General features: G+C 40.3%; 1 protein-coding gene and 1 long non-coding RNA gene across 6 annotated transcripts; one reads left to right on the forward strand and one right to left on the reverse strand.

The window, feature by feature from the left end:
- Positions 1-17: 17 nt before the first annotated feature.
- Positions 18-8,366, reverse strand: LOC147584136 (uncharacterized). The gene is made up of 3 exons (XR_015247111.1): positions 7,299-8,366; positions 2,430-2,495; positions 18-689 (listed from the first exon to the last, which is right to left on the reverse strand). It is a non-coding gene; the product is annotated as an uncharacterized LOC147584136 (long non-coding RNA).
- Positions 7,631-17,878, forward strand: LOC112860496 (uncharacterized). Of its 5 annotated transcripts, none has more exons than XM_086692457.1 (5): positions 7,631-7,770; positions 9,616-9,823; positions 10,555-10,681; positions 10,973-11,068; positions 15,964-17,878. In XM_086692457.1, exons 2-5 carry the CDS (start codon positions 9,809-9,811, stop codon positions 16,890-16,892), a joined length of 1,167 nt encoding a protein of 388 aa, XP_086548583.1. In that variant the 5' UTR covers positions 7,631-7,770; positions 9,616-9,808; the 3' UTR covers positions 16,893-17,878. The 5 variants fall into 5 exon arrangements, with proteins under 5 accessions (XP_086548583.1, XP_086547945.1, XP_086549193.1 ...); XM_086691819.1 differs by having other exon boundaries at positions 7,666-7,770; positions 9,779-9,823; XM_086693067.1 differs by having other exon boundaries at positions 7,703-7,808; positions 9,779-9,823.
- The last annotated feature ends 8,732 nt before the right edge of the window (positions 17,879-26,610 follow it).

A 26,610-nucleotide genomic window follows, 5' to 3' on the forward strand; every position in this document is an offset into this window, starting at 1 on the left:
CAATTCATCAAAAATAATAACAATTATGAACATTTATACACTGAATAAGGACCAAAAATATGGAAGCAAATATTGACATTATTAAAGGGAGAAATGGACAGTTTTATAATAGCAGTGGGAGACTTCAACACCCCATTTCAAATAATGGATTGAACACAGAAACACAAAATGAATAAGGATATAAATAACCTGATTAACACTTAAACTAGACCTAAGAGACATACAGGACACTATACCCAGTAACAGCTAAACACTTGTTTTTTTCAGGTTCACACGGAACGTTCTTCAGGATGTACCACATCTTAGGCTACAAAACAAGTATCAATAAATTTTAAAACACTGAAATCATATATACTATGTTCTCCAACCACAAGATAATAAAATTGGAAACTAATGAGAAGAAAAACTGGAAAGTTCACAAATATGTAGAAATTAAACAGGACACTATTAGATAACCAGTGGGTAAAAGAAAAAAAAAAAAAAACACAAGGAACATTTTAAAGTATTTGGGGGTGCCTGGGTGGCTCCGTGGGTTAAGTGTCCAACTTCAGTTCAGGTGATGATCTCACAGTTCGTGGGTTCAAGCCCCGCATTGGGCTCTGTGCTGAACACTTGCTCAGAGCCTGGAGCCTGCTTCAGATTCTGTGTCTCCTCTCTCTGTCCCTCCTCTGCTCATGCTCTGTCTCACTCTGTCTCTCAAAAATAAATAAATGTAAAACAAATTTTTTTTTAAATACTTGGAAACAGGGGTGTCTGGGTGGCTCAGTAGGTTAAGCGTACAAACTCTTGATTTCGGTTCAGGTCATGATCTCATGGTTTGTGAATTTGAGCCCTACACGGGCCCTGTGCTGACAGGATTGAGCCTGTTTAGGATTCTTTCTCCCTCCCTCTCTCTTGGTCCCTCCCCTGATTGTACACATGCTGTCTCTCAAAATAAACAAACATTATAAAAAAAAAAAAAAGGAAGTAACATTAAATTAATATGGAATCAATTAATATGAGAAAATATTTTCCTCGTATTTGTATCCCTATCCTTCTGGTTAAATCAAGGAAAAAGTATCAATACTCATGTTTGTAACATCTAACACTTCCTCTTCTTTTTTAAACCTAGGCATCTAGTTCAGAGCCTTTGGCAAACTACAGTAGCTACTTAACTAAAAGTAAGTAAAATCCCAGCTTGGGATTCTCTCTCTCTCCCTTTGCCCCTCCCCACCACCCTCAAACAGAGAAAAATGAAATAAAACAAAACAAAACAAACGACAACACACCAAGCTTATTGGATACAGCGAAGGCAGGGCATGGATGGAAATTTAGAGTTGTAAATGCCTACAGTAAAAAAAGAAGCAATATCACAAGCAATTGCCTAACTTTACACCTTAAGTAACTAGAAAGACATGAAAACTAAAACAGAAGGAGGAAGGAGATAATAAAGATTCGAGTGGAAATAAACAAAATAGAGAAGAACAATAGAAATGATCAACAGAACCAGTAGTTGGTTCTTTGAAAGATCAAAATAAATAAGTAAACTTAAAAAAAAAAAAGATCAAACAGAACAAGGATGCCTCCTTTCACCACTTTATTCAACATTGTGCTGAAATTATGGCCATAGTAATTAGCCAAGGGAAAAAAATAATCAGGGGCATCCAAATTAGAAAGGAAGATGAAAACTGTATCTATTCACAGGCAACATAATCTTAGTAAAATCCAAAAACCTCTCCCTCCTGCCTCACACACAAATTATTGAAGCTAATAAATTCAGTAAGGTTGCAGGAAACAAGGCCAACATAAAAGTGATATTTCTACACAATATCAACAAACAATTCGAAAAGGACATTAAGCAAACAATTCCATTTATAATAGCATCCAAAGGAATAGAATACCAACAAATAAATTAAACCAAATAAGTACAATACTTCTACGTTGAAAACTACAAAAACATTGCTGAAAAGAATTAAAGATCTAAGCAAAAGGAAAGGTAGTATGCAATCACTGATTCGGAAAACTTGATAATATTAAGATGCATTATTCCCCAAAGGCATCCAGAGATTCAATGAAATTCCTATCAAAACCCAACAGCTTCTTTTGCAGAAATAGAAAAGGTTATCCTTAAATGCACACGGAATTGCAAGAGACCCAGAATAGCCAAAACAACCTTGGAAAAAGAACAAAGTTGGAGGGCTTATACTTTTTTACTTCAAAAATTACTACAAAACCATGGTTATCAAAACAATGTGGTACTGGCATATGGGTAGACATATATAGGTCAATAGAATAGAATGAAGAGTCCAGAAATATACCCAGACACCTATGTTCAAGTGGCTTTTGACATGGGTGGCAAGACCATTCCATGAGAAAAGGACTGTTCTTTCAAGAAATAGCCCTGGGAAAATTAGATAGGCACATGCAAAGGAATAAAATTGGACCCTTACCTTCCATCATATGAAAATAGCCAACAATCACATGAAAAATTCTTGACATTATTAGTCATCAGGGGACTGCAAATCAAAACCAAAATGAGATACCACTTTATACCCACTAGGATGGCTAGCATCAAAAAGTCAGATAATAACAAATGTTAGTAATGATGTGGTGAAATCAGAACCCTCATACACTGCTGGCGGGAATGTAAAATGGTGTAGCCACTTTGGAAAAAACTTGGCACTAAACAGAGAATTACTATATGACCCAGCAATTCCACTGCCAGGAATCTACACGCAAGAATTTAAAGTGGTATATCCACACCAAAGTGTATACACTATTTACATAATTATTCATAAAAGTCAAAAGGTACAAACAAGCCAAATGCCGATCAAATGGTGAATGGATAAAGAAAATGTGGTCTGTACATACAATAGAATATTATTTGTCCATAAAGAATGAACTGATACATGCTACAATACGGGTGAACCTTGAAAATATTACATTAAGTGAAAGAAGGCAGTCATAAAAGACTACATAGTACATGATTCAATTTATATGAAAATATAAATAGAACAGGCATATCTACAGAGCCTGAAAGTACCAGGCTTAGGTATTTAGGGCTGGGAGGTGGTGAATAGTGGGGCAATAGCTAAAGGGTACCAAGTTTCTTTTTGCAGTGATAACAATGTTCTGAAATTGATTGTGGTGATGGCTGCACATATCTGTGACTATACTAAAAGCCACTAAATTATATACTTTAAATGGGTGAATTATATCTCAATACAGATATTCTTTTTTTTTTTTTTTAAATTTTTTTAACGTTTATTTATTTTTGAGACAGAGAGAGACAGAGCATGAATGGGGGGAGGGTCAGAGAGAGAGGGAAACACAGAATCAGAAGCAGGCTCCAGGTTCTGAGCTGTCAGCACAGAGCCCAACGTGGGGCTCGAACTCACAGACCGCGAGATCACGACCTGAGCCAAAGTCGGACGCTTAACAGACTGAGCCACCCAGGCGCCCCCAGATATTCTTTTTTTAAAAAGCTGAAATTCTTAAAGTAGTCAGAGGAAAACACGTATTTCCTTTAAGGACTAAGATTGTCAATTGACTTTTCAATAGAAACTATGAAAGCCAGAAAGCAATGCAGTCCTGGAACATGTATATAATTCCAAACTCTTCCTTAGCAAAGGGAATAAGTAAAACTACATCTACTCCATATAGTACTACTCCTACTCCCGTACAATTGTTTTTTACCATAAAAATTTTTAATATTTCCCATAATTAGTCTTCTATTTTTTCCTTATAGTAACATGTTAAAGAGTTTCCCCACCCAAAGATTTAGTACAGACAGCCTTATATTTAAATGTTTATAAATTTTACACTTTCGTTTTTATGCAGTATTTCATACAGATTAAGGACATTTACTATAGAGCAAAGGTTGTCAAATGTTTTTTAGTAAAAGGCCAAATAGTAAACAATTAAGGTTTTGCAGGCCATATGGCCTCTATCACAAATCAACTCCACTGTCATAGAGTAACAGCAGCCATAGACAATAGTAAATAAATAAATGTTGCTATGTCCCAATAAAACTTTATTTATATACACTAAAATTAGAATTTCATATAGTGTTCATGTATTATGAAATACTATTTTATGTTAACCATTTTTGAAATTTTCTCTATGTTATGATATTTTGACATTCTGGGGTGGAGGTCACTGCTGACTGGGGAAACTGCCCCTCTCAGAAATAGTTAATTCCTATTGTAATAAACAGCTTACCTGACAGCACTCCTCCCATATGCAAACCAGCCAATCCCAAGTTCATACCCCCAACCACCTCCTTTATCTAACAGCCACACACCAACCTAATATTCCCCTGCCCTGAATCAATCCAGGTAACAATTAAGGACAATCCCTATACCCCCAAGCCCACCAGAATTATTCAAACCAGCCAATCGTAAACGGTTTATTCTGCTCTGCCTTTCCTTTCTCATGTAAATGCCAATAAAGGCTATGGTCTAGAGTGCACTTGTGATGAGCACTGGGTGATATATAGAAATACTGAATCACTACATTGTACCCTGAAACTAATATAACACTGTATGTTAACTATGCTACAATTTTTTTAAAGCCCTCATATCTTTAAAAAAAAAAAAAAAAAAAAAAAAGGCTATGATCTATGCCTTTACTCCTGCCTCCTGACTGACACTGGTGCTTCTCCCTGTGGTCCTGTGACATTGTAATTTATAAGAAAAAACATATTTGGTCATTCAGATGACCAAGATGTATTTCTCATACACATTGGGTCATCATCCATGGTTCCTGGCTCTCAGCTTCCAAAACTTGGAATTTCCTGAGTGATAAGAGCAACGGGAGCATCTTCTGTCATCCTATTTGGTCTCTTGCTCTCAGTATTTGAAATTGCTTTAGAGTCGTAAGTTGAGATGGGTGTCCTATTATTCACAATAGCCCTTTTCCACCACAACTGGGTGACTGGGTTACCATGTTACTGAGGTGACTTGTGGAAAGCGCCTAAAGATGGAGGCTGGTTGCCAGGGCAACCAACCGAGAGTACAGAGGTGGAACTTTCAGTCTGGCCTCCTGATTTTCAGGGATGGGATAGAGGCTAGAGGTTGAATCAATCAATAACCAATAGCCAGTGACTTAGTCAATCATGCCTATGTAATGATACCTCCATAAATACCCGAAAGGACAGGGTTTGAAGAGCTTCCAGGTTGGTGAACATGTGGAGGGAGATGTGGGGAGAGTGGCTTGTTTAGAGAGCATGGAAGGTCCACCCCCTTTCCCTATACCTTTTCCTACATATGTCTTCTATTTAGTTGTTCCTGGGTCATATACTTTTCTAATAAATCAGTAATCTAGTAAGTAATATGTTTCTTTGAGTTCTATGAGCTGTTCTAGCAAATTAATTGAACCCAGGAAGGAAGGGGTGGTCAGAACCTCTGACTTATAGCCAGGCAGTCAGAAGTACAACTAACAACCTGGGCTTGTGACTGGCATCTGTAGGAGGAGGCCTGGGAACCTCCAATCTGTAGCACAGAATAACCTGGGCTTGGGACTAGGGTCTGAAATGGGGTTGGGAGCAGTCTTGTAGGACTGAACCCTTAACCTGTGGGATCTCATGCTATTTCCCAGTAGATGTGGCAGAAATCGTAGGACACCTGGCTCATGTCAGAGATTTGATTATTGTTGGTGTAGGGAACCCCTCAGTAGAATTGGGACCCAGTCTGCCTCCCATTTCTAGGGGAACTTTGAGTAAATTAAATTTTTCTTTCAATGACATTGACCTCTCTGTGTCATCACTCAGTCACTTTTATAAACTAACACCTAAACACATCTCTATTAATTTTTTTCCAGTCATTTACAAATGTAAAAAACACTCTCACAGAGAGTACAAAAACAGGCAGTTGGCTGATGTGGCCTGAGTGGCAGTTTACCAACCCATGGTCTACAGCCATTCTGCCTTGCTCTCCCACTAACTAGCTGTGTGTCCCCTAGTTAAGTGGGTTAATCTGGGTGTCTCAATTTCCCTCAAGTGTAAAATGAAGTTAATAGAATCTAGTTCACAGAGTTGTCATAGGAGTATTAAATTAGTTAATACATTTAAAGTACCTTAACACACAGGCCATAATCTCAGTGACTTCGGACACCAACGAGCTGGAACTGGGCCACAATTCACAGGTTAAATTCACAAATGACAGTCCTCCATAAGACTGCCTTCACTTCCATCACCAGCTGTAAGCTCAGGACTTCTCAGGCCACCCTCACCTCTGGCTAGTGGGCTAAAAATTCAGGGGTTCCCAGTGCCCTTTTTGATACTTTGGTGATTCACTTCAATGACTCACAGAACTCAGGAAAGCACTATACTTATGATTATAGTTTTATTATAGCATTAGGATAGGAATGAGAACTAGCCAAAGGGAGAGACTAATGGTGTAAGATCTGAAAGGGTTACAAAAGTGAAACTTTTGTATGATCTCTGAGTCAGAGATACCTACAATACTGCCAACCAGGGAAGTTCACCTGAGCTCCCCGTCCAGAGTTTTTATCCAGGTTTCATTACCTACGCGGCCTTCAGGCTAAACTCAATCTCCAACCCTGCCTTATACCCCTGAGAGATTCTCCAAATGATATCTTCTGGTTTAAAACCCCAACTCTCTAATCACATGGTCTTTGTGGAGTGGCCAGCCCCCACCCTGAGTCATCTTCTCAGTGTCAACTCTCCAGGGACCCACCATGAGTCATTCTAGGTAGGATGAATTATCAGGGCCCACCAGGGGCATTTCCATTACTGGGGAAATTCCACAGAGCTAGAGGCTACCTCTCAATAATAGAGGACAAAATCTTTATTCTGCCAGCCATATTCTTTACTGCAAGTGTTTAGAGCTTACTTGCCAGAAACTTGGAATGAAAGCCAAAATCTTTATTACACAATAGTAAATGCTGTATAAGTTTTTGTTGCAACTTTTAAGCCATATGGAAACTGGCACAACATGGAAGGTGATTATCCAAAATTATTTTTCCCAAAAAACCAGTTTCCCTAGAACTATGGGTACCTATCAGGGCATTGATTAATGTCGCACTAGATCAACATGAAGCATCTTTATATGTAACATCAAAGTGCCCTGTGGAGGAAACCTGTCTGTAGATTTTTTCAAGTTTTTCTTTTTAATGTTACACAGACTAGTTAGCTATTGGTCTTCAAGTCTGTGTAATCAAAATTAATTTGTGTGTTCTCAGAAAATATGCCAGCTGGTCACAGAATACTAATTTAAACCATTGCTAGCTTTCATTTACAGGCATTTTAGTGAAATCTCTGAAATGTATCTCCCCTTTCGTCAAAACATTATACTCACGGGTCCATTCAGAAAAGCAGAAGGGCTGACCACAAAAATATGAAAGGCTTCGGGCTCAAACTCAAATTCCAGAGTTAAGTCCTGCAGGCTCAGGCCTGGGAAATTTCTTGAAACGTTGTAGGTCTGGCTAGCTATCGCTAGGCTCTGGCTCAGTACGTCGAGCGACCCTCTACGGGTTCTCTTTGGAGAAGGGGTTTGGAGCCTGGAGCCGGGACTGCAGTGCCGGAATCCGCTGCAATGCGCCCCGACGCCCCACGCGCACCCTGCCTCTCGCCGCGCATGTGCAGCGCCGCCGCTGAGGCATTCTGGGAGATGTATTTTGCAGTCGAAGGGAACGGGCTCCTGCGAGACCCGCGCGCGCGCGAGACGTCCTCTTCTGCGCATGTGTGCCTTCCCTGTCCTCACAGCGCTGCCCCCGGGCGGGAGTGAGGCTCTGATCCTTGCATCTGGTTGGTCTTGGTCCGGGCTGGAGGTGCGCGGAGGAAGCGGGCGCCGATTTGGGGAAGTGGAGTGAGTGGGTGAAGAACAATAGGACTTTGGGGGTAGGCGTGAACCGGAGTGTGTCAAAAGCTGCAGTGACCATCCTTAACCTGGGTCCGTGAGTCTGGGGCGGGCGGGGTCCCGGGTCTGCATTCTTGCTGGTGTTGCGCTGCAGGTGTCGCGCTGCAGATGTCGCTGCCGGAGCGCGTCCAGCGGTGCCAGTGCGCGCAAGTGGCACCAGGGTCAGGGGCGCCCTCCGGGGTGTGCAAAGAGAACCAAGTTTTACTGAAGGTCTGAAATGTTCCAGGTGGAGTACTACCTTACTACCTGCTTTTCCAAAGGCATCTAACTTTTAACCCTACAGCAACCCTCTAAGTCAGGTTTTCAACCATTGGCTGCAACGCAGTAGTGGTGGTGAAATCTGTTTAGTGAGCCAAGACTAGTATTTTATTTGCCAGTACTTTTAGGTCGTATATAATTTACATAGAATGATTTGCACATAATTTACAGAGTAAAAAGTTTGTAGATGCACCCGTATGATTACCACCCCATCAAAATACAGAACATTTTAATCCCCCAGAAATGCAACCCCCCACCTGCTTAAGAACCAGTTTTTTTCAATTTCTATCTCTATAGGCTAATTTTGCTTTGTAGAACATCATATAAATGGAATCCTACAGCATGTACTCTTATATGCAAGCATTAAAAATAAATACTGTAAAGTAGCACATATGTATTCCCTTGTGATAAGGATTGTTTTATGAAATGTATTATATATAACTGTATTTTTAAAATGACTATTGGGCATCCATTAGCCAGACACTGCATTGCCAGTGCAATACTGAATCAAGCAGACAAAAATCCCTGCCTTCATGAAATTTTAGTTTTAGTAAGTAGAGATAGTCAATTAACAGTAAGCATAATTACGTAGTATATTAGATAGTAAATTATGTATTTGAACTTATACACAAAGAAAAAGTAGATCAGGGTAAGGGAGATGGGGGGATTAAGTTTAAATTAGGTAGACAGCGAAGGCCTCCTTGGTGATTTTTGAGCAAAGATGAAGAAATAGAAGGTTGTGCTGGGTAGAAGGAACAGCCAGCATGGACACACACACACACACACACACACACACACACACACACATTAACATTAGGTTGTTTTGTAGAATATGTTTCTTACCTTAATCAAAATATGTTTCTTACCTAATCACTGATACAACATAGATATTATTTCTGATTTTACTGAGGCTCAGAAAGGTAAAGCTGAGTAACTTGCCCAAGGTCAAATAGCCAGCAGGTAAATTCAAGCCCAAATGTTTTCCTCTAAATCTCTTACCTTTATAGAGGTCTCCCAACCTAAAACATAGGATTTAACTGACCTCTGCTCCTGCTTGGCTTGGAGCACAGGAATCTGCACCTCAGCTCCCCTGGGAAAGATTCCAGAAAGACTGTTGCGGGAATCTCACCATGTGGACATTTTATTTCCAGGGTCTGTTGGTGTCTCTTCCCCAGTTCCTAGGTCCCAGTGAGAATCTGTTGCTGGTACATTCTGCCTTCAGACTCCAACCTGTCTGTGCTCCTACAGCCCTAGTTAGAATCCACAGAAGGCATGACTAAACAGTCACAGAAGGATGTGCACCAGTTGCCATTACATATTGATAAATATTTGGCAACATCATTTTTGATGACTGTAAATTACTTTATCTTTGGAGTATATATCTGTTTTACCAGTTCCTTAATGTCTTCCAACTTTTCAATATGTTAAAAATGCTACAACAGATATCCTTGCAGCAGATATCCTAAATCTCAGTGCAAATCTGTGTTTTTTCTCACAGTGAGTTCTAGAGGGCCCCAGGGGACAATCTCCCACAGGGTGGCTTCCTCAACCCAGCTGTTGCGGCATCTGCATATGGGTTTGTTACACTGGTGATTCTGGGATCTTCAAGTCATACCTGGTCTCTCATGGCTCCATCCCTTCCCTTCCCTCTGTCCTCATAGATCTCTGTCTTCACCCAAAGGCTGCAGAAAATGACCAAGTCGCAGGTGAGTTAGTTTGTCCCATTATATAGGAACAGGAGTGAGGGACTGTAAAAATGACCATGTGAGCTAAAATCATGCAAAGCAATCTTAATAATTAGCAGGATTTTTTACATTGGTTACGGTTCTGTGACCTTTAAAAATTTTGGTCCAAACATTAAATCCTCTTACTGTTGGTTATACAAGTATAGGGAAATGAAAAATAGTAAAAACAAATATTTAGCACATTATAATTTGAAACATTGAGAATTAAAATATTTGTTAAAAAAACACTTATCGCGAGCATTTTGAACAGTGCCTTTTCTCTTTGTGTAACTTGGTAGCAAGTGAACATTTTTTCTGTGCCTTGGCAAATTGGATCAGATTCCAATATTTGATCTTTTGGATCTAGGACATTCAGTTCTGGACATGTATGGGGCACTCACTAAATGTTTGCTTAGTGACTTAATGAATGAATGGCCTAATAAATAACGAACCCGTAAGTATAAACTACTCTAGATACTATTTTTGTGTCACCCATGAAGTGGAACACAAAACTAGACAAATGGGCATCAAAGGACTGTGCTAGAGAAACAGAATGAGACCAAATTAGTATAATACAACCCAAAATGAAATGGGGTTAAATTTCAGGAAGGATAATCAAGTAATGAACATGCTTAAAACCATTTGCCATGCTTTTTGTTTCTACTTTGTGCAATACCGATGACTTTAGTTGGAATAGGAATGTGTTGTTACAGGGACCGGTATCATTCAAGGACGTGGTTGTGAATTTCACCCAGGAGGAGTGGCAGTATCTGGACCTTCCCCAGAGGGATCTATACAAGGATGTGATGCTGGAGAACTATATCAACCTCATCTCAGTGGGTGAGGACCATTTCCCAGTGTTGACTGACATGTGCCTGGTTAATTACTTTTCCTTTCTCAGTTGCTCCAAATTGTCAGTCCTTGGAAGTACTTTTACAAGTATGGCTCTGAGTCTTAGTAGATTTAGCATTGACAGTCTCTGGGAGGTACAACTACAAGTTTGTTTAAAGACCTCTCTTTTTCAGATACAAATGGGCACCTTCATCGGGCAGTTCCTGATGAAGTTCAGAGTTCAAAGGACCTGAAGCCCAGGTAGCTAGGTCCAAATCCCATATCATTTTCCATTGACAGGCTATCAAACTACTAAGCCATGTGTGATCCACAAGTTGGAGCAAGGTGAAGAACCATGGATGGTAGAGAGAGAAATCCCAAATTGGAGCTATGCAGGTGAGTTAGGTAAAGAGCTCTGTGGATGGAAGTGAATGAAATTACGATCACAGTTGATCTGGGGCTCCTGGGTGGCTCTGTCCGTTAAGCGTCTGACTTTGGCTCAGGTCATGATCTCGTGGTCCGTGAGTTCAAGCCCCATTTCGGGCTCTGTGCTGATAGCTCAGAGTCTGGAGCCTGCTTTGGATTCTGTGTCTCCCTCTCTTTGCCCTTCCCCTTGTCTCTCTCTCAAAAATAAATAAAACATTAAAAAAAAATCACAGTTGATCTAATGGTTACCAGAGGGGAGGTGGTGAGAGGATGGGTGAAATAGAGGAAGGGGATTTAGAGTATATTTATCATGGGGCACCTGGGTGGCTCCATCAGTTAAGCGTCCGACTTCAGCTCAGGTCATGATCTCACGAATTATGAGTTCAAGCCCCGCATCAGGCTGCTTGCTGACAGCTCAGAGCCTGGAGCCTGCTTTAGATTCTGTGTCTCCCTCTCTATCTGCCCCTCCCACCGCTCATGCTGTGTCTCTGTCTCCCTCTCAAAAATAAGTAAACGTTAAAAAAATTTTTAAAGAGTATATTTATCACGATGAGCACTGAGTAATATATGGAACTGTTGAATCACTATATTTTACACCTGAAACTAATATAACACTATATGTTAACTATACTGGAATTTAAAAGAAGTTTTAGAAAAAGATCACAGTTGATCAATAAGGGTTAGCATCTTTGAAAAATATGCTTCAGGACTCTCTTCTTAAAGGCCTTAGACCTTTTGAAATAACTGGGATGGCCGACATAAGTTCCTTATTCACCTGAACACTATTTCCATATATCACCTTCCCACAGTAATGCTTTTCTTTGCATGGCTGTTAAAGAGTGATGTTTTCCTTGCCAGGTATATTCTGCCTGTGATTCTCACCAACTTCATTTAAGACGTAGAGAAGATTTTTTCTTTTCTTTTTTTTTTTTTTTCAATTTTGACAAAGTATACATAACGCAGAATTTAACTATTTTTAAGCATACAGTTCAGTGCCATTAAGTGTATGCCCACTGATGTGCCACCATCACCACCATCCATCTCCAGAGCTCTTTCATCATCACGAGTTGAAACTCTGTACCCCATTAAACAATAACTCCCCATTCTACCTCCCCTGCTTGCCCCTGGGAACCACTATTCTCCTTTCTTTGCTATGAATCTGACTATTCTGGGTACCCCATCTAAATGGAATCATACAATATTTGTCCTTTTATATCTGATTTATTTTACTTAGCGTAATACCTTCAGAGTTCATCCGTGTTACAGCATGTGATAGAATTTTATTCCTTCTTATGGCTGAATAATATTCTATCATGTGTATATACCACATTTTGTTTATCCGTTCATTTGCAGTGAACATTTGAATTGTTTCCACCTTTGGGCTACTGTGAATTATGCTTCTATGAACATTGGTGTACAAATAACCTGTTTGAGCCCCTGCTTTCAGTTCTTTTAGGTATATACCCAGAAGTGAATTTGCTGGATCATGTGGTGATTCTGTGTTTACATTTTTAAGGAATTGCTATGATGTTTTCCACAGCTACCACACAATTTTACATTCTCACCAGCAGTGCCCAAAGTTTCCAGTTTTTCCACATTCCTCACCAATGCCTGTTATTTTTTGTTTGGTTTTGTTTTTATCATAGCAATCCTAATGGATATGAAGTAGTATCTTACTGTGGTTTCAACTTGCATTGAATGACTAGTGACATTGAGCATGAATGTGTTTTGGCCATCTGTATATCTTCCTTGGACAGATGTCTAGTTTAGCTTCCGGGGACCTAGTGTTGGATAAAGAATGGAAATCCACTCACTTTCTTTAAAGACTGATGGCTTATAGGTTGGGAACGGGGTTAAGAAGTTAAGTAGAATTGTTGGATTCTGAGCCAAGGAATGACTTTATTGCTCTGATGTAGGTAGCATAAGTTTCACAATAGTCAAGTATTGCCTGAGGTTTATAAGATGGATGAAAATGAAGATAGATAGGATTTTAGATGCTGAATGAGAAATCTGCTGTTTACAGTCTCCATAGTAATAGAATCCAGAAATTTGGAAAGCATGATACAAAGCAGAAAGTGGCAAGCACATAGTTGCCTCAGGATCAATAATAATACACATAATGATCTCTGAGAAAATGTATTATATATATATATATTTTTTTCCATTTGTGTTTCTGTTTTATTTTTTTTTTATTTTTCTTTTATTTATATATGAAATTTATTGTCAAATTGGTTTCCATACAACACCCAGTGCTCATCCCAAAAGGTGCCCTCCTCTATCCCATCACCCACCCTCTCCTCCCTCCCACCCCCCATCAACCCTTAGTTTGTTCTCAGTTCTCGACAGTCTCTTATGCTTTGGCTCTCTCCCACTCTAACCTCTTTTTTTTTTTTTTTTGTTCCCCTCCCCCATGGGTTTCTCTTAAGTTTCTCAGGATCCACATAAGAGTGAAACCATATGGTATCTGTCTTTCTCTGTATGGCTTATTTCACTTAGCATCACACTCTCCAGTTCCATCCACGTTGCTACAAAAGGCCATATTTCATTTTTTCTCATTGCCACGTAGTACTCCATTGTGTATATAAACCACAATTTCTTTATCCACTCATCAGTTGATGGACATTTAGGCTCTTTCCATAATTTGGCTATTGTTGAGAGTGCTGCTATGAACATTGGGGTACAAGTGCCCCTATGCATCAGTACTCCTGTGTCCCTTGGATAAATTCCTAGCAGTGCTATTGCTGGGTCATAGGGTAGGTCTATTTTTAATTTTCTGAGGAACCTCCACACTGCTTTCCAGAGCGGCTGCACCAATTTGCATTCCCACCAACAGTGCAAGAGGGTTCCCGTTTCTCCACATCCTCTCCAGCATCTATAGTCTCCTGATTTGTTCATTTTGGCCACTCTGACTGGCGTGACGTGATATCTGAGTGTGGTTTTGATTTGTATTTCCCTGATAAGGAGCGACGCTGAACATCTTTTCATGTGCCTGTTGGCCATCCGGATGTCTTCTTTAGAGAAGTGTCTATTCATGTTTTCTGCCCATTTCTTCACTGGGTTATTTGCTTTTCGGGTGTGGAGTTTGGTGAGCTCTTTATAGATTTTGGATACTAGCCCTTTGTCCGATATGTCATTTGCAAATATCTTTTCCCATTCCGTTGGTTGCCTTTTAGTTTTGTTGGTTGTTTCCTTTGCTGTGCAGAAGCTTTTTATCTTCATAAGGTCCCAGTAATTCACTTTTGCTTTTAATTCCTTTGCCTTTGGGGATGTGTCGAGTAAGAGATTGCTACGGCTGAGGTCAGAGAGGTCTTTTCCTGCTTTCTCCTCTAAGGTTTTGATGGTTTCCTGTCTCACATTCAGGTCCTTTATCCATTTTGAGTTTATTTTTGTGAATGGTGTGAGAAAGTGGTCTAGTTTCAACCTTCTGCATGTTGCTGTCCAGTACTCCCAGCACCATTTGTTAAAGAGACTGTCTTTTTTCCATTGGATGTTCTTTCCTGCTTTGTCAAAGATGAGTTGGCCATACGTTTGTGGGTCTAGTTCTGGGGTTTCTATTCTATTCCATTGGTCTATGTGTCTGTTTTTGTGCCAAGAGAAAATGTATTATATACGAGGCAGTATTCTGAGTACTTTACATCTGTTGACTCATTAATCCTCACAACAACACTACAAGGTAGGTGCTATTACTTTCCTTTTTTATGGAAAGGGAAATTGAGACCCAGAGAGATCAAGGAACTTGACCTGTGCCACATGTCTAATTAGTGAGGGAGGGAGCTAGGATTGAAACTCTGGTAATCTGGATTTACTGCCTGTGTGCTTAACTGCAGTTCCTCTTCCATATGTGGTAGGTAGAGAGGAAGGTGGGGAGAGTATTTAAAAGTCAGGATTGGGGTACCTGGGTAGCTCAGTGGGTTAAGCATCTGACTTCAGTTTAGGTCATGATCTCACAGTTCGTGAGTTGAGCCCCACGTTGGGCTCTCTGATGTCAGCACAGAGCCTGCTACAGATCTTCTCTTCCTCTCTCTCTCTGCCCCTTCCCTGCTCACGGTCTCAAAAATAATTTAAAAAAATTTTGAAACATCAGGATTAATGCAGTATCTATGAACTATTATAGAATAAGATGATACACTGAGCAGCAAGAATCCAGTGGTTAATCTGTCTTGAGGCAGGTAGTATTTTGCTTACCCTGTGGCCTCTCTCTCTCTTACTGGACATATGAATTCCTGGGCCCTCACACCCGTACGAGAATGAATTACTGTTACATGGCTTTTTGAAGCACTGGCTACAAAGGTGTTCCTGCTTGCAAGTGGTTGGTGGTTTTGTCAAATCAATTTCGTGTTGATGGACGAATAGACAAGAGCTCAGAGACATTGGAAACAAAGAGACAAGTGGAGATTACATTAGAGCAATCCGACAATGAGCTGATGAGCACCAGCTCAGATCTCTCTGTTCCTCAGCCAGTCTTTTCTTCATTTCCTCTAATCACCGTCTCATCCTAGTTATTTTCATTCACCAAATGGGCTCTTCCTATTGACCCTGTCACAGCTTTGATCCCTTTTACTGCTCTTTGGGATTATTTTCATTTTTCTCCCCAATTTGCAAAGTCCTAGTTGCATATAGCCAGATACATATGTGTTCTTGGTCATATTCTCTATTTCCATTTCTACTAATAATAGTTTTTTTTAAGTTGTGGTTTTCTTGCAAAGCTCAGGGGTGTGGATTCCATTTAGCCTTGGTATTTCTTTTAGATAGAGATACTAGGCCTGAGAGTAAAGATTCAGTCTCACAATAGGGTGAAAGGTTAGGAGCCATGATACATTAGCAGAAATATCCACACACATATAGTTAATTATGCTTCCTTATAGAAGAAACATGGCAACTTGATGACCACATGGAACAACACCAAGAGAACCAAGAAACACTTTTGAAGCATGCTGCATTCATTGACCAGGAAACTGGGACTGACGAGAAAGGTAACAAGTGTAATGCACTTGGAAATATATTTCATCTGAGCACAGACTTCATTTCTTCAAAACAGAGACTCCAAAAATATGACCCCTACGGTAGGAGTTTGAATTTTTTCGGCTTATTTAGTGGCAATAGAAGATACTCAAAAAAGACTGAATGTAGTGAATGTGGGAAAGCCTTCTTCCAGAAGTCAGACCTTATTATGCATAAGAGAACTCATACAGGAGAAAAGCCCTTTGTATGTACAGAGTGTGGGAAAGCCTTCAGCAAGAAATCCAATCTTGTTATACATCTCAGGATCCATACTCAAGAGAAACCTTATGAATGTACTGAATGTAGAAAAGCTTTCACCCATAAGTCACACCTCATTGAACATCAAAGAATTCACACTGGGGAGAAACCCTATGAATGTGATGAGTGTGGGAAAGCGTTTTTCCAAAAATCACACCTCAGTATTCATCAGAGAACTCATACTGGAGAGAAACCCTATGGGTGTGACGAATGTGGGAGAGCCTTCAGCATGAAGTCTCACCTCTTTGTACATCAGAGAATACACACAGGGGAGAAACCTTACGTATGTACCAGGTGTGAGAGGGCTTTCAGTGAAGTGTCCTGCCTTATGAGACATCAGAAAATCCATACTGGGGAGAAACCTTATGAATGTAATGAGTGTAAAAAAGCCTTTTCTGAGAAGTCTGACCTCCTCATACATCACAGAACTCACACAGGAGAAAAGCCCTATGAATGCAGTCAGTGTGGAAAAGCCTTCAGACATAGCTCGGCCCTCTGTCGACATAAAAGGACTCATAAAGAAAAAATTCCTTGAAAGAGAAACTAATGTGGGAATATCTTCAACTAAAAGCTTCAGTAGAAATCAAATCTTGGAGTGCTAGAGTGGCTCGGTCTGTTAAGCATCTGACTTTGGCCTAGGCCATGATCTCGCTGTTCCGGAGTTCAAGCCCCGTGTCCAGCTCTGTGCTGACAGCTCAGGGCCTGGAGCCTGTTTCAGACTCTGTGTCTCCCTCTCTCTCTCTGCCCCTCCCCCCTCTCTTTCTTTCTCTTAAAAAGAAAGAAACATTTAAAAAAAAAAATCAAATCTTATTATGTATCAAGAAGTCAAGCCTCTTAATTCAACATATTTTAAAAGTGTGTAATTATGTTTTCGTAGAAGTGATATTCCAGATGTGATCCCAAAGTATTTCTAGAAGATATAGAAAGTATATCTCCTTGTCAGGGGCACCTGGGTGGCTCAGTCGGTTAAGCGTCCAACTTCGGCTCAAGTCATGAGTTCATGGTTTGTGAGTTCGAGCCCCACATTGGGCTCTGTGCTGACAGCTCGGAGCCTGGAGCCAGCTTCAGATTCTGTGTCTCCGGCTCTCTCTGCCCCTCCCCACTTGTGCTCTGTCTCTCTCTATCAACAATAAATAAAATGTAAAAAAAAAAAAAAAGTATATCTCCTTGTTAAAGGATAAATGCTCAATGTGGACCACAGAGACTTTTGAAATATTAGTAAGTGGACTAGTCCGAACAAAATTAGAAAACCATATATGGACAATCTACAAAATATGAAAGCCTTAGATTCCTGATTGTATATAAACCTTATATTGGAATTGTGTATGTGAAGTTAACATAATTATGAATACAGAATAAGTATTATGTGTACAATGCCATCTACCAAGATCTTTTATGTTGAATAATACTATTTTTCTTCTATTTAAAAGAAAATATGTCATTCAAGAAGAATTTAAAACTAATATTATAGGTCAACTGTACTTCAATTAAAATAAACTTTTCTTTTCTGTTGAATGCTGGTATGTGTATAAAAGACTTCTGTTAATTTTTGATCAGCAGTAGAGTATGAAAAGGTGTTATTATTATACATATTTATATATGACATAGATACATGAAAGTGGGCAAAAGAAAGTAGTCATGGCTTCTTACAACATTCACTATGATTTAAATAGTGGTTTTTGGTGACTAAACCACCCCCTTCTTCCATATTGTTATTGTGTTCCCTAATTAAAGCCTTAATGCCCAGTACCTCAGAATATCACGATTTTTGGAAATAGGGCCTCTAATGAGTAATTAAGTTAAAATGAAGCCATTAGAGTAGGCCCTACTCATATGGGACCAGTGTCCTCATAAGAAAAGTAGATTAGGACACCAGTGATGTACGTGCTCAGAGGAAAGACCGTGGGAAGAGGCAGCAGGAAGATGACCTCAGAGGAAGCCAACCCTGCTGGCACCTTGATCTTGGACTCCCAGCCTCCAGAAGTGTGAGAAAATAAATTTCAGTTTCTTAAGCTACCCAGTTTATGGATTTTGTTATGGGAGAACAGCAAACTAATACACACACTACTGCTCCTTTTCACTGGGACACTTCATAAAACGGAGTGTCCAAGTCATAAGTACTCTAGGGGCACCTGGGTGGCTCAGTCAGTTGAGCATCTGACTTTGGCTCAGGTAATGATTTTGTGGTCTGTGAGTTCAAGCCCCATGTCAGGCTCTGTGCTGACAGCTCAGAGTCTGGAGCCTGCTTCAGGTCTGTGTCTCCATCTCTCTCTTTCTCTGCCCTCTCTCTTTCTCTGCCCCTCCCCCATCCTCTCAAAAATAATAAATAAACAAAAAAATTACTCAGGGCATCTGGGTGGCTCAGTCAGTTAAGCGTTCGATTTCGGCTCAGCGGTTTGTGAGTTCGAGCCCCACATCGGGCTCTGTGCTGACAGCTCAGAGCCTGGAGCCTGCTTTGGATTCTGTGTCTCCCTCTCTCTGACCCTCCCCCACTTACACTTGCGCTCTCTCTCTCTCTCTCTCTCTCTCTCTCTCTAAGAATAAATACTTTTTAAAAATTATAAGTACTCTATAACCTAATAGTATGATTTGGGGTATGTTGTATTGTGTACCATTTCTGTATATTTCACCTCGTGATAGAATAGTAAGAAATACTTTAATAAGGATTTTATAATTCAGAAATGTAGAGACTTTTTTCAGAAAGAATAATTCATTTTTACAAATAAAATCCATTCCGTGGTGGGCAGTAGATATGCTATAAATTTCTATGTGAATATCGGTGGCATTAGAGGTCAACTTGTTCCTAATTTATTAATTAGAGACGGAGCTTCATTCTTCTGAAGTGAGTTTTAGTAGAGGTTTAGGAATACAGAAAAAAAATGTGAGGTAGTGTGAGAGCTCTCATTCGGGAGCCAGCTAGATCTAGATGGTGGATTTGCTTTGAGTCTTACGGTCTCTTTTGTGAATTAGAATAGTGCTGTGATTTCTTGGGTTATTGCAAGGATTACACAATGTAATACATGTATGGTGCTCATAAGATGTTAGCTGTGTTTAGATTTTTCAAGTGTATAATTGGAGTTCCCATTGTAATTAGACAAGGGAAACAATTCACTGTGATCAGGGCTTTGATGGAAGGAGATAGGACTGTGGGGGTTGCATGCATCATTCTTTTTCATTCTTAGAAGCAAGCGTATGGGCCTGGAACCACCACCCTGCATTGTTCTGTATTAAGTCACTTTGTTTAGAGGTTGCTTCTACAAGTGTACTACTAATGTCACAAAAACTAAAATAGGTGACATTGGCCTAGTTCTCTGGGAGTGAGAAAACTGATGTCAAAGCCTGGAAGGATGGTGACAAACTGGCAAAACATACGGTAACATTGTCTCCTCTACATAAGCCTACTGTGCTGACAGCTCTAGAAGATATTAGAAAACAGAATGTTAGTAATATTTGCTGGTTGATACTTGCTGCCTTTGACAAGCTATGATGAGAAAGAGAGAAACTCAGGCAAAATCAATGATTGACAAGCCAAAATGAAAGCAAATAGAGTCCAGACATTTGGGGTCTTACAGAGTTCAAGAAAAACCAACTATTCTAGACTTCATATAAGAACAGAATGTTTTAAAAGACTTTAAACATCAACAACCTGATAAACCTTTTCAGTGAAATAAAGGGACTCGGAAAAAAGATCCTGTTAAGAGGCTGAAATCTCATTCAGGTCTGAGATCTTCAAAGTTACAGCCTCATCTGCCACCCCAGCTCCATGGTACAGAAGCTCATCTTTAGTCAGCTGCAGCTAAGAAGATGGGCTTCCATGCCCAACCTAGCTCCTGCTTCTACGTAGAGGCTCAGCCCACGGCAAGGAAGGCCAAGTATACCGCGGCTCTGACCCCACCCCCCATGCTCTAGCCTGTAGGGCAGATGTTCTGTCCACGACGAAAAGACGGCAAACTCTCATTCTACCAGGCCCCACTTAGAAGGCAAAGGTTCTATCCCGGAAGGAGTGAATCAGAAAGACCTTGGGTCTCCATTCCTCCCCCTAAATCCCACCTGTAGGGTTGAGTTTCCATGTCAAGAGGAGAAGTCCTGGAGTTTCCTCAGCTCCACTTGTAGGACACACGTCACTCCTGGAAAAACAGGCTGTCCCTTCCACCTCCCCTATTGCTCCAATGCAATAGATTAGACACCTGTCCAGAGGGAAGGCAAGAAGGGAAGGCTGGAAGCTCCACAGAAGGAGCTGACTTTGGTCCATAGTGTGGAGGAATGCATGACTTAGGCATTGTTGAAAATAGAGATACTAGTTGTAAGCAATTCCAGTTCTAACAGTTCTATAAAACAAGTAATAACAAATGAAACAGCAGGCCATCCAGGAGTTTAACGGAAAGAACCACAGAAATAGCTTAAAAAGGGCCTTGTAAGATAATAGTTACAATAGTCCCTGTCCAGAAGGCTGGGTGCATGTCTAGGTATCACACACACATCAAGGACCAGCCAGAGCAGGCATGTGAAAGGCACTAGTCACTGACTAAACATGGGGAAGACTTGAAGGAGTCCCCCAAGTCATACGCAGATCCATTAACAAAGAGTAGAAGCCTTACTGGCTCAAGAGGCTTAATTAAGCACAACCTCTGACTGGCTAAACATTAAGTTTTTTGAGCCAGAGTGACTTCTGGGAAAGCACATAGGAGAACTGAGCAGTGATGTCAGAGGCTACACACTGTAGGGGAAAATAGACTCCACAAAATTAGCCCAGGGAAGCCATTAAGGAAACCAACACAATTAACAAAACAGAGCAACATCAATAAGCCCTGAGAGGGGTGCATCATAATCCAAAGTGGCTACACAGTATTATCTCAAAAGCTATGAGCGATACAAAGAAACAGTACTATAACCCTATACAGGAAAAACAGTGACAATAGAAACTACTTTGAGGAGGCCCAGATTTTGAACTTATATGGCAAAGATTCCAAAGAAGATACTATATTTTCAAAAAGCTAAAGGAAATTATGACAGTAACTCATCAAATAGAAAATATCAATAGATAAAAATTATTTGAAAAAGCCAGGTAGAAATTCTGGTGTTGAAAGGTACAGTCCCTGAAATGAAGATTCACTATAAGGGCTCAAAAGTAAATTTAAGTCGGCAGGAGAATCAGGAAAATTGAAGATAGGTCATTAGTATACAATCTGAAAAAAGAAAGGGAAAAACAAAGAATGAAGAAACTGAGCTTTCTTGTCAGACATAGAAAAATCTTGGAAGTTGTCAATCCCATTTTTACAACAAGAAAAACAATCTGAACAAACTGGAAATCAACAACTCTTCTTGGATCTTGTAGAGAATTGAAGTCACAGGACAGACCACTACCATGAAAACTAGAGAGAAAGGCAGATACTCAGAGGTTGTAGGGAGATGATGGCTAAAGGGTATAGAATGTCTTTCTGAGGTGGTAGCTACACGTGTCTGTGAATATCCTGAAACCACTGAATTGCACACTTTGAATGGGTGAATTGTATGATATACAAACTATATCTCCATAAATCTGTTTTTGAAAATTGAATTGTTGGGGGGCACCTGGGTGGCTCAGTCAGCTAAGTGTCCGACTTCAGCTCAGGTTATGATCTCATTGCTCATGAGTTCAAGCCCCGCATCAGGCTCTGTGCTGACAGATCAGAGCCTAGAGCCTGTTTCAGATTCTGTGTCTCCCTCTCTCTCTCCCCCTCCCCTGCTCAAGTTCTCTCTCTCTCGCTTTCCAAAATAAATAATCATTTAAAAAAATGAATTGTTGGATCTCTAACATAAAGAGATATATTTTACAGTTCAAAAGAGGGGAGAAGAAAGAAATTATAGGGGAATAGGGAGGTATTTGTGTGTGTCCTCTTGGTTTGGTCAAAAGACTAAATTATGTAAAGCAACAATTATAACACTGTGTTGTTGGGTTTCCACCTATTGAAACATATGTGACAACAATAGCACGAAGTAGGGGGAGTGGAGCAAATTTTCTATATATCATTGGGATTAAATTAATATTAATCTGAAGGATATTATGATAAATTAAGAAACACTCTCTAAGCCCTAGAGTAACCACTGAGGAAATAACAAATAGTTTAAAAATCAGTAGAAACTCTGCCCTCAAGAATGGAGAGCATATGGGGCACCTGGGTGGCTCAGTTGGTTAAGCGTCCAACTTCGGCTCAGGTCATGATCTTGTGGTCTGTCTGTAGGTTCGAGCCCTGCATCAGGCTCTGTGTTGACAGCTCAGAGCCTGGGACCTGCTTCGGATTCTGTGTCTCCCTCTCTCTCTGTCCCTCCTTGATCGTGCTCTGTCTCTCTCTCTCTCAAAAATAAATAAAGATTAAAATAATAATAATAATAATAATAATAATAATAAAAGAATGGAGAGCATAACTTCTCAGTCCTTAAGTGTGTGCTGTGCAGTGGCTTCCAAACTGGATAGTGTAGAAAGAGAGGGGGAAAGAGTAACTTTGCAGTGGAGAAGTATGACAAAAGCTGCCTCAGACACATCAATGTTGATATCAACACTGGTAAGTCATGTTGATACCACATCCCTTGCTATGATGTGAAATGGCGCTTGGCTTCTGTCATCTTCCTAAAATGCATAACTGCAGTCCAAGCATGAGAAAAATATCAGAAAAATCTCAATAGAAGGACATTCCACAAAGTTCCTGACCAGTCCTTCTCGGGACAGTCAAGGTTGTAAAAATAAGGAAAGTCACAGAAACTGCCTCCACCAAGAGGAGCCTAAGGAGACATGATGACTAATACAGTGTCCTAGAGGGTATCCTGGAACAGAAAAAGGACATCAGATAAAAGCTAAAGAAATCTGAATAAAGCATGGCTTCTGTTAATAATAATGTATCAACATCGGTTCATTTATTGTAACAAATGTACCATAGAATATAATAAGTTTTTTTTTTTTTTTTTTTTTTTTTAATCTGAGAGAGAGCGAGAGCAGTAGGAAGAGAAGCAGAGAGAGAGAGCGTGGAGCCCAGCGCAGGGCTCCATCCCACAACTCTGGGATTGTGACAGGAGCCAAAACCAACTCAGATGCTCAGCCAGCTGAGCCACCCAGATGCCCCATAATGTAATATGTTAATAAAAGGGAAACTACTTCGGATAATGGAATCAACAGTATATAAAATCTTGACTATCAATCTACATACTGCAGAATGCACAAATGGTATCCTCCAGAAAAGGAATCATCTGCTAGAAGTTCTCGAGAAAGCCCTGGGACGTGGAACAGAATTTAGAACGACAAGGCAGGGTAGGAGGTTTCCGGCCCCCTTCCTTTTTTACTAGAAGTTACTTGGGAAGCATTCTGACAGCTCCCCATCCACAAGATGTGATGAAAAAAGACAGAGTTGGCAAGATTGGGAAGACCTAAGTGTGAAGATTTGAGTGCGGCATACCTGGAGAAGAAGTTGGCATGAAGAATGGCATGGAGTGTGAGTCATGCTCTGAAGAGAGGATGTCCAAAGGGTGGGATGATGTGTCTAGGTGAGACGCATGAGAGAGCAAGGTTTTATACAATGTGTTTCTGTGAGGTTAGATGGAATTCACCATGTGAATGGAGGGAGTGCAGGGGAAATGTGGCAAGGTGGGTACCGTGAGTCTGGGATTCGAGTGAGAGCGATTTTAGAAACATTTTGAAGCTGAGGGTCTTACCCTCCCTTCACCTCACAGAACAGCACATTCCCCTGGGTTAGACAAACGCTGATGAGAGACCCAGGCCTCCGTCTCTTTGTTTCCCCAGGTGGCCAGTTTTCCTTCTGGGCCTGGTTGGCTGCAGGACAGATTCTGCTGGGTCTTCTCCTCTTCCAGGGAGCTCTACATAAATGTTCATAGCAGCATTATTCCTAATAGCCGAAAAGTAGAAAGAGCCTGACTGTCCACAAACTGATGGATGATAAATCAAATCCGGCATATCCATATGATGGAATATTGTTTGGCCATGAAAAGAATTAAGTACTGATACATACCACAACATGGATGAACCTTGAAAACATTATGCCAAGTGGGACAAGGACCACACATTGCAATATTTCACTTATATGAAATGTCTCAATTAGGCAAATTCAGGGTCAAAGTATATTGGTGGTTGTCTAGAGGTGGGAAGGTTGGGGAGATACAGAGAGTAACTGCTAATGGGTTTGGGGGGGAGTTTGGTGAAAATATTCTAAAAATGATTATGGTGATAGTTGCACCACAATAAAACCGTATAAATATATACTTTATAGGGGTGCCTGCATGGCTCAGTTGGTTGAGCATCCGACTCTTGATTTCAGCTCAGGTCATGATCTCGTAGTCATGAGATGGAGTTCTGCATTGGGCTCCGTGCTGAGTGTGGAGCCTGTCTGAGATTCATTCTCTCTCTCTCTCTCTCTCTCTCTCTCTCTCTGCCTCCTCCCCTGTTCACACACTCACATGCTCTCTCTCTCTCTCTCTCAAAATAAATAATTTTTTAATGTATATGTTTTATATAGGTGAATTGTATGTATGTGAATCATATCTCAAGCTGTCCTATAAAAACGAAACCCAGATCTGGTGCTGGGTATGCTTGTTGCCACTGGAGTGTCACGGCTTCTAGGCCCTGTCAACTGAGAGAGGAAAGAACTATATGTGTTTATACCGACTCCTGTATGTGCACATACCTGTGAATATCTCTCTCTGTATCGATCTGTGTCTACAGTAAGCCAAACATGATTTCACACTGTCTCTAGCTCTAATCCACTCGCACGTAGATCATCTTAGCCTTCCCTACATGCTTATCTGTAACCTGTCACTGCAACAGTGGGAAACCTGGCTCCCCCACCTGACACTCATTTATTGAATTGTTCAATTCCGGTATACATGTTTAGTGGTTCAGCATTATTATCCTGTACCCCGTGGAAAACAACTTTAGCAACTAGGTACAGTGTTTATGTTTATTGGCCTCTAGTCTTACTCTTCTACTCATTTCCCAAGTCCATCAGGCCAACACCTTTTCCCCTCACCCCTACAGTGAGGTTACTTCATACAAGTGTAATACAGTTAGATTCTTTTGACAAAGTCTAAACTGCATTGTGAAATCCTCCTACTGCTCAAGTTATGTTGTTAATTGATTACATCCAAGTTCATGGTTTGTGCCTTAAAGTGCTATGGGTTTCGACAATTTCACAGTATACCCATCATTTTAATGTCACATAAAAGTTTCACACCCTGGAAATCCCCTGTGCTTCACCTATTCAACTCCCCTGACCCCTCTAAATTTCTGAGAACCATTGCTGTTTGTACTGCCTGTATAGTTTCCTTTTCCAGAGTCCTATAAATGGAATCCTACGGTAAGTAGCCTTTGCAGCTTGGCTTCTGTCACTTAGCAATATGCATTTAATATGCATTCATGTTTTTGTGTGGCCTGATAACACATTTCTTTTGTTGCCAGATAATATTCCATTGCATGGATGTACCAGCTATTTTTAGTAGATTTTTTTATTTAGAGCAATTTTAGGTTCACAGAAAAATTGAGCACAAAGTACAGAGAGTCCCCACACAGTGCATAGCCTTACCTACTATTACTATCCTACACCGTGGCACATTTGTTACAATGGATGAACTTAGAGGAAACATCATAATCATTCAAAATCTATAGTGTTCACTCTTGATGCCCTGCACTCTGTAGGTCTTTACAAATGTAACATGACATGTATCCACCATTATAATATCATACAGAATAGTTTCATTGCCCTAAAAAATCCTTTGTTATGTGCCAATTCTCCTTTCCCTCCCCTTAACCCCTGACAAACACTCATCTTTTTCTTCTTTCTTTCTTTCTTTCTTTCTTTCTTTCTTTCTTTCTATTTATTTGTTTGTTTATTTTCAATTTACATCCAAGTTAGCATATAGTGCAACAATGATTTCAGGAGTAGATTCCTTAGTGCCCCTTACCCATGTAGCTCATCCCCCCTCCCAGAATCCCTCCAATAACCCTCTGTTTGTTCTCCATACTTAAGAGTCTCTTATGTTTTTGTTCCCCTTCCTGTTTTTATATTATTTTTGCTTTCCTTCCCTTATGTTCATCTGTTTTGTGTCTTAAAATCCTCATATGAGTGAAGTCATATGATTTTTGTCTCTCTGACTAATTTTGCTTAGCATGATGCCCTCTAGTTCCATCCACGTAGTTACAAATGGCAAGATCTCATTCTTTTTGATTGCTGAGTAATACTCCATTGCGTATATATACCACATCTTCTTTATCC

Source organism: Puma concolor, chromosome A1, assembly GCF_028749965.1.
Source record: "Puma concolor isolate L17-30 chromosome A1, mPumCon1.1.hap2, whole genome shotgun sequence".
In the NCBI taxonomy this organism is placed as follows: Eukaryota; Metazoa; Chordata; class Mammalia; order Carnivora; family Felidae; genus Puma; species Puma concolor.

Excerpts from the sequence above, each read along its gene's own strand:
- LOC112860496 (XM_086691819.1), top strand. The coding sequence starts at position 7,681 with ATGTGTGCCTTCCCTGTCCTCACAGCGCTGCCCCCGGGCGGGAGTGAG. Across the intron at positions 9,824-10,554 it reads AGAAAATGACCAAGTCGCAG|GGACCGGTATCATTCAAGGA; the intron begins GTGAGTTAGTTT and ends GTGTTGTTACAG. Across the intron at positions 10,682-10,972 it reads TATCAACCTCATCTCAGTGG|GCTATCAAACTACTAAGCCA; the intron begins GTGAGGACCATT and ends TTCCATTGACAG.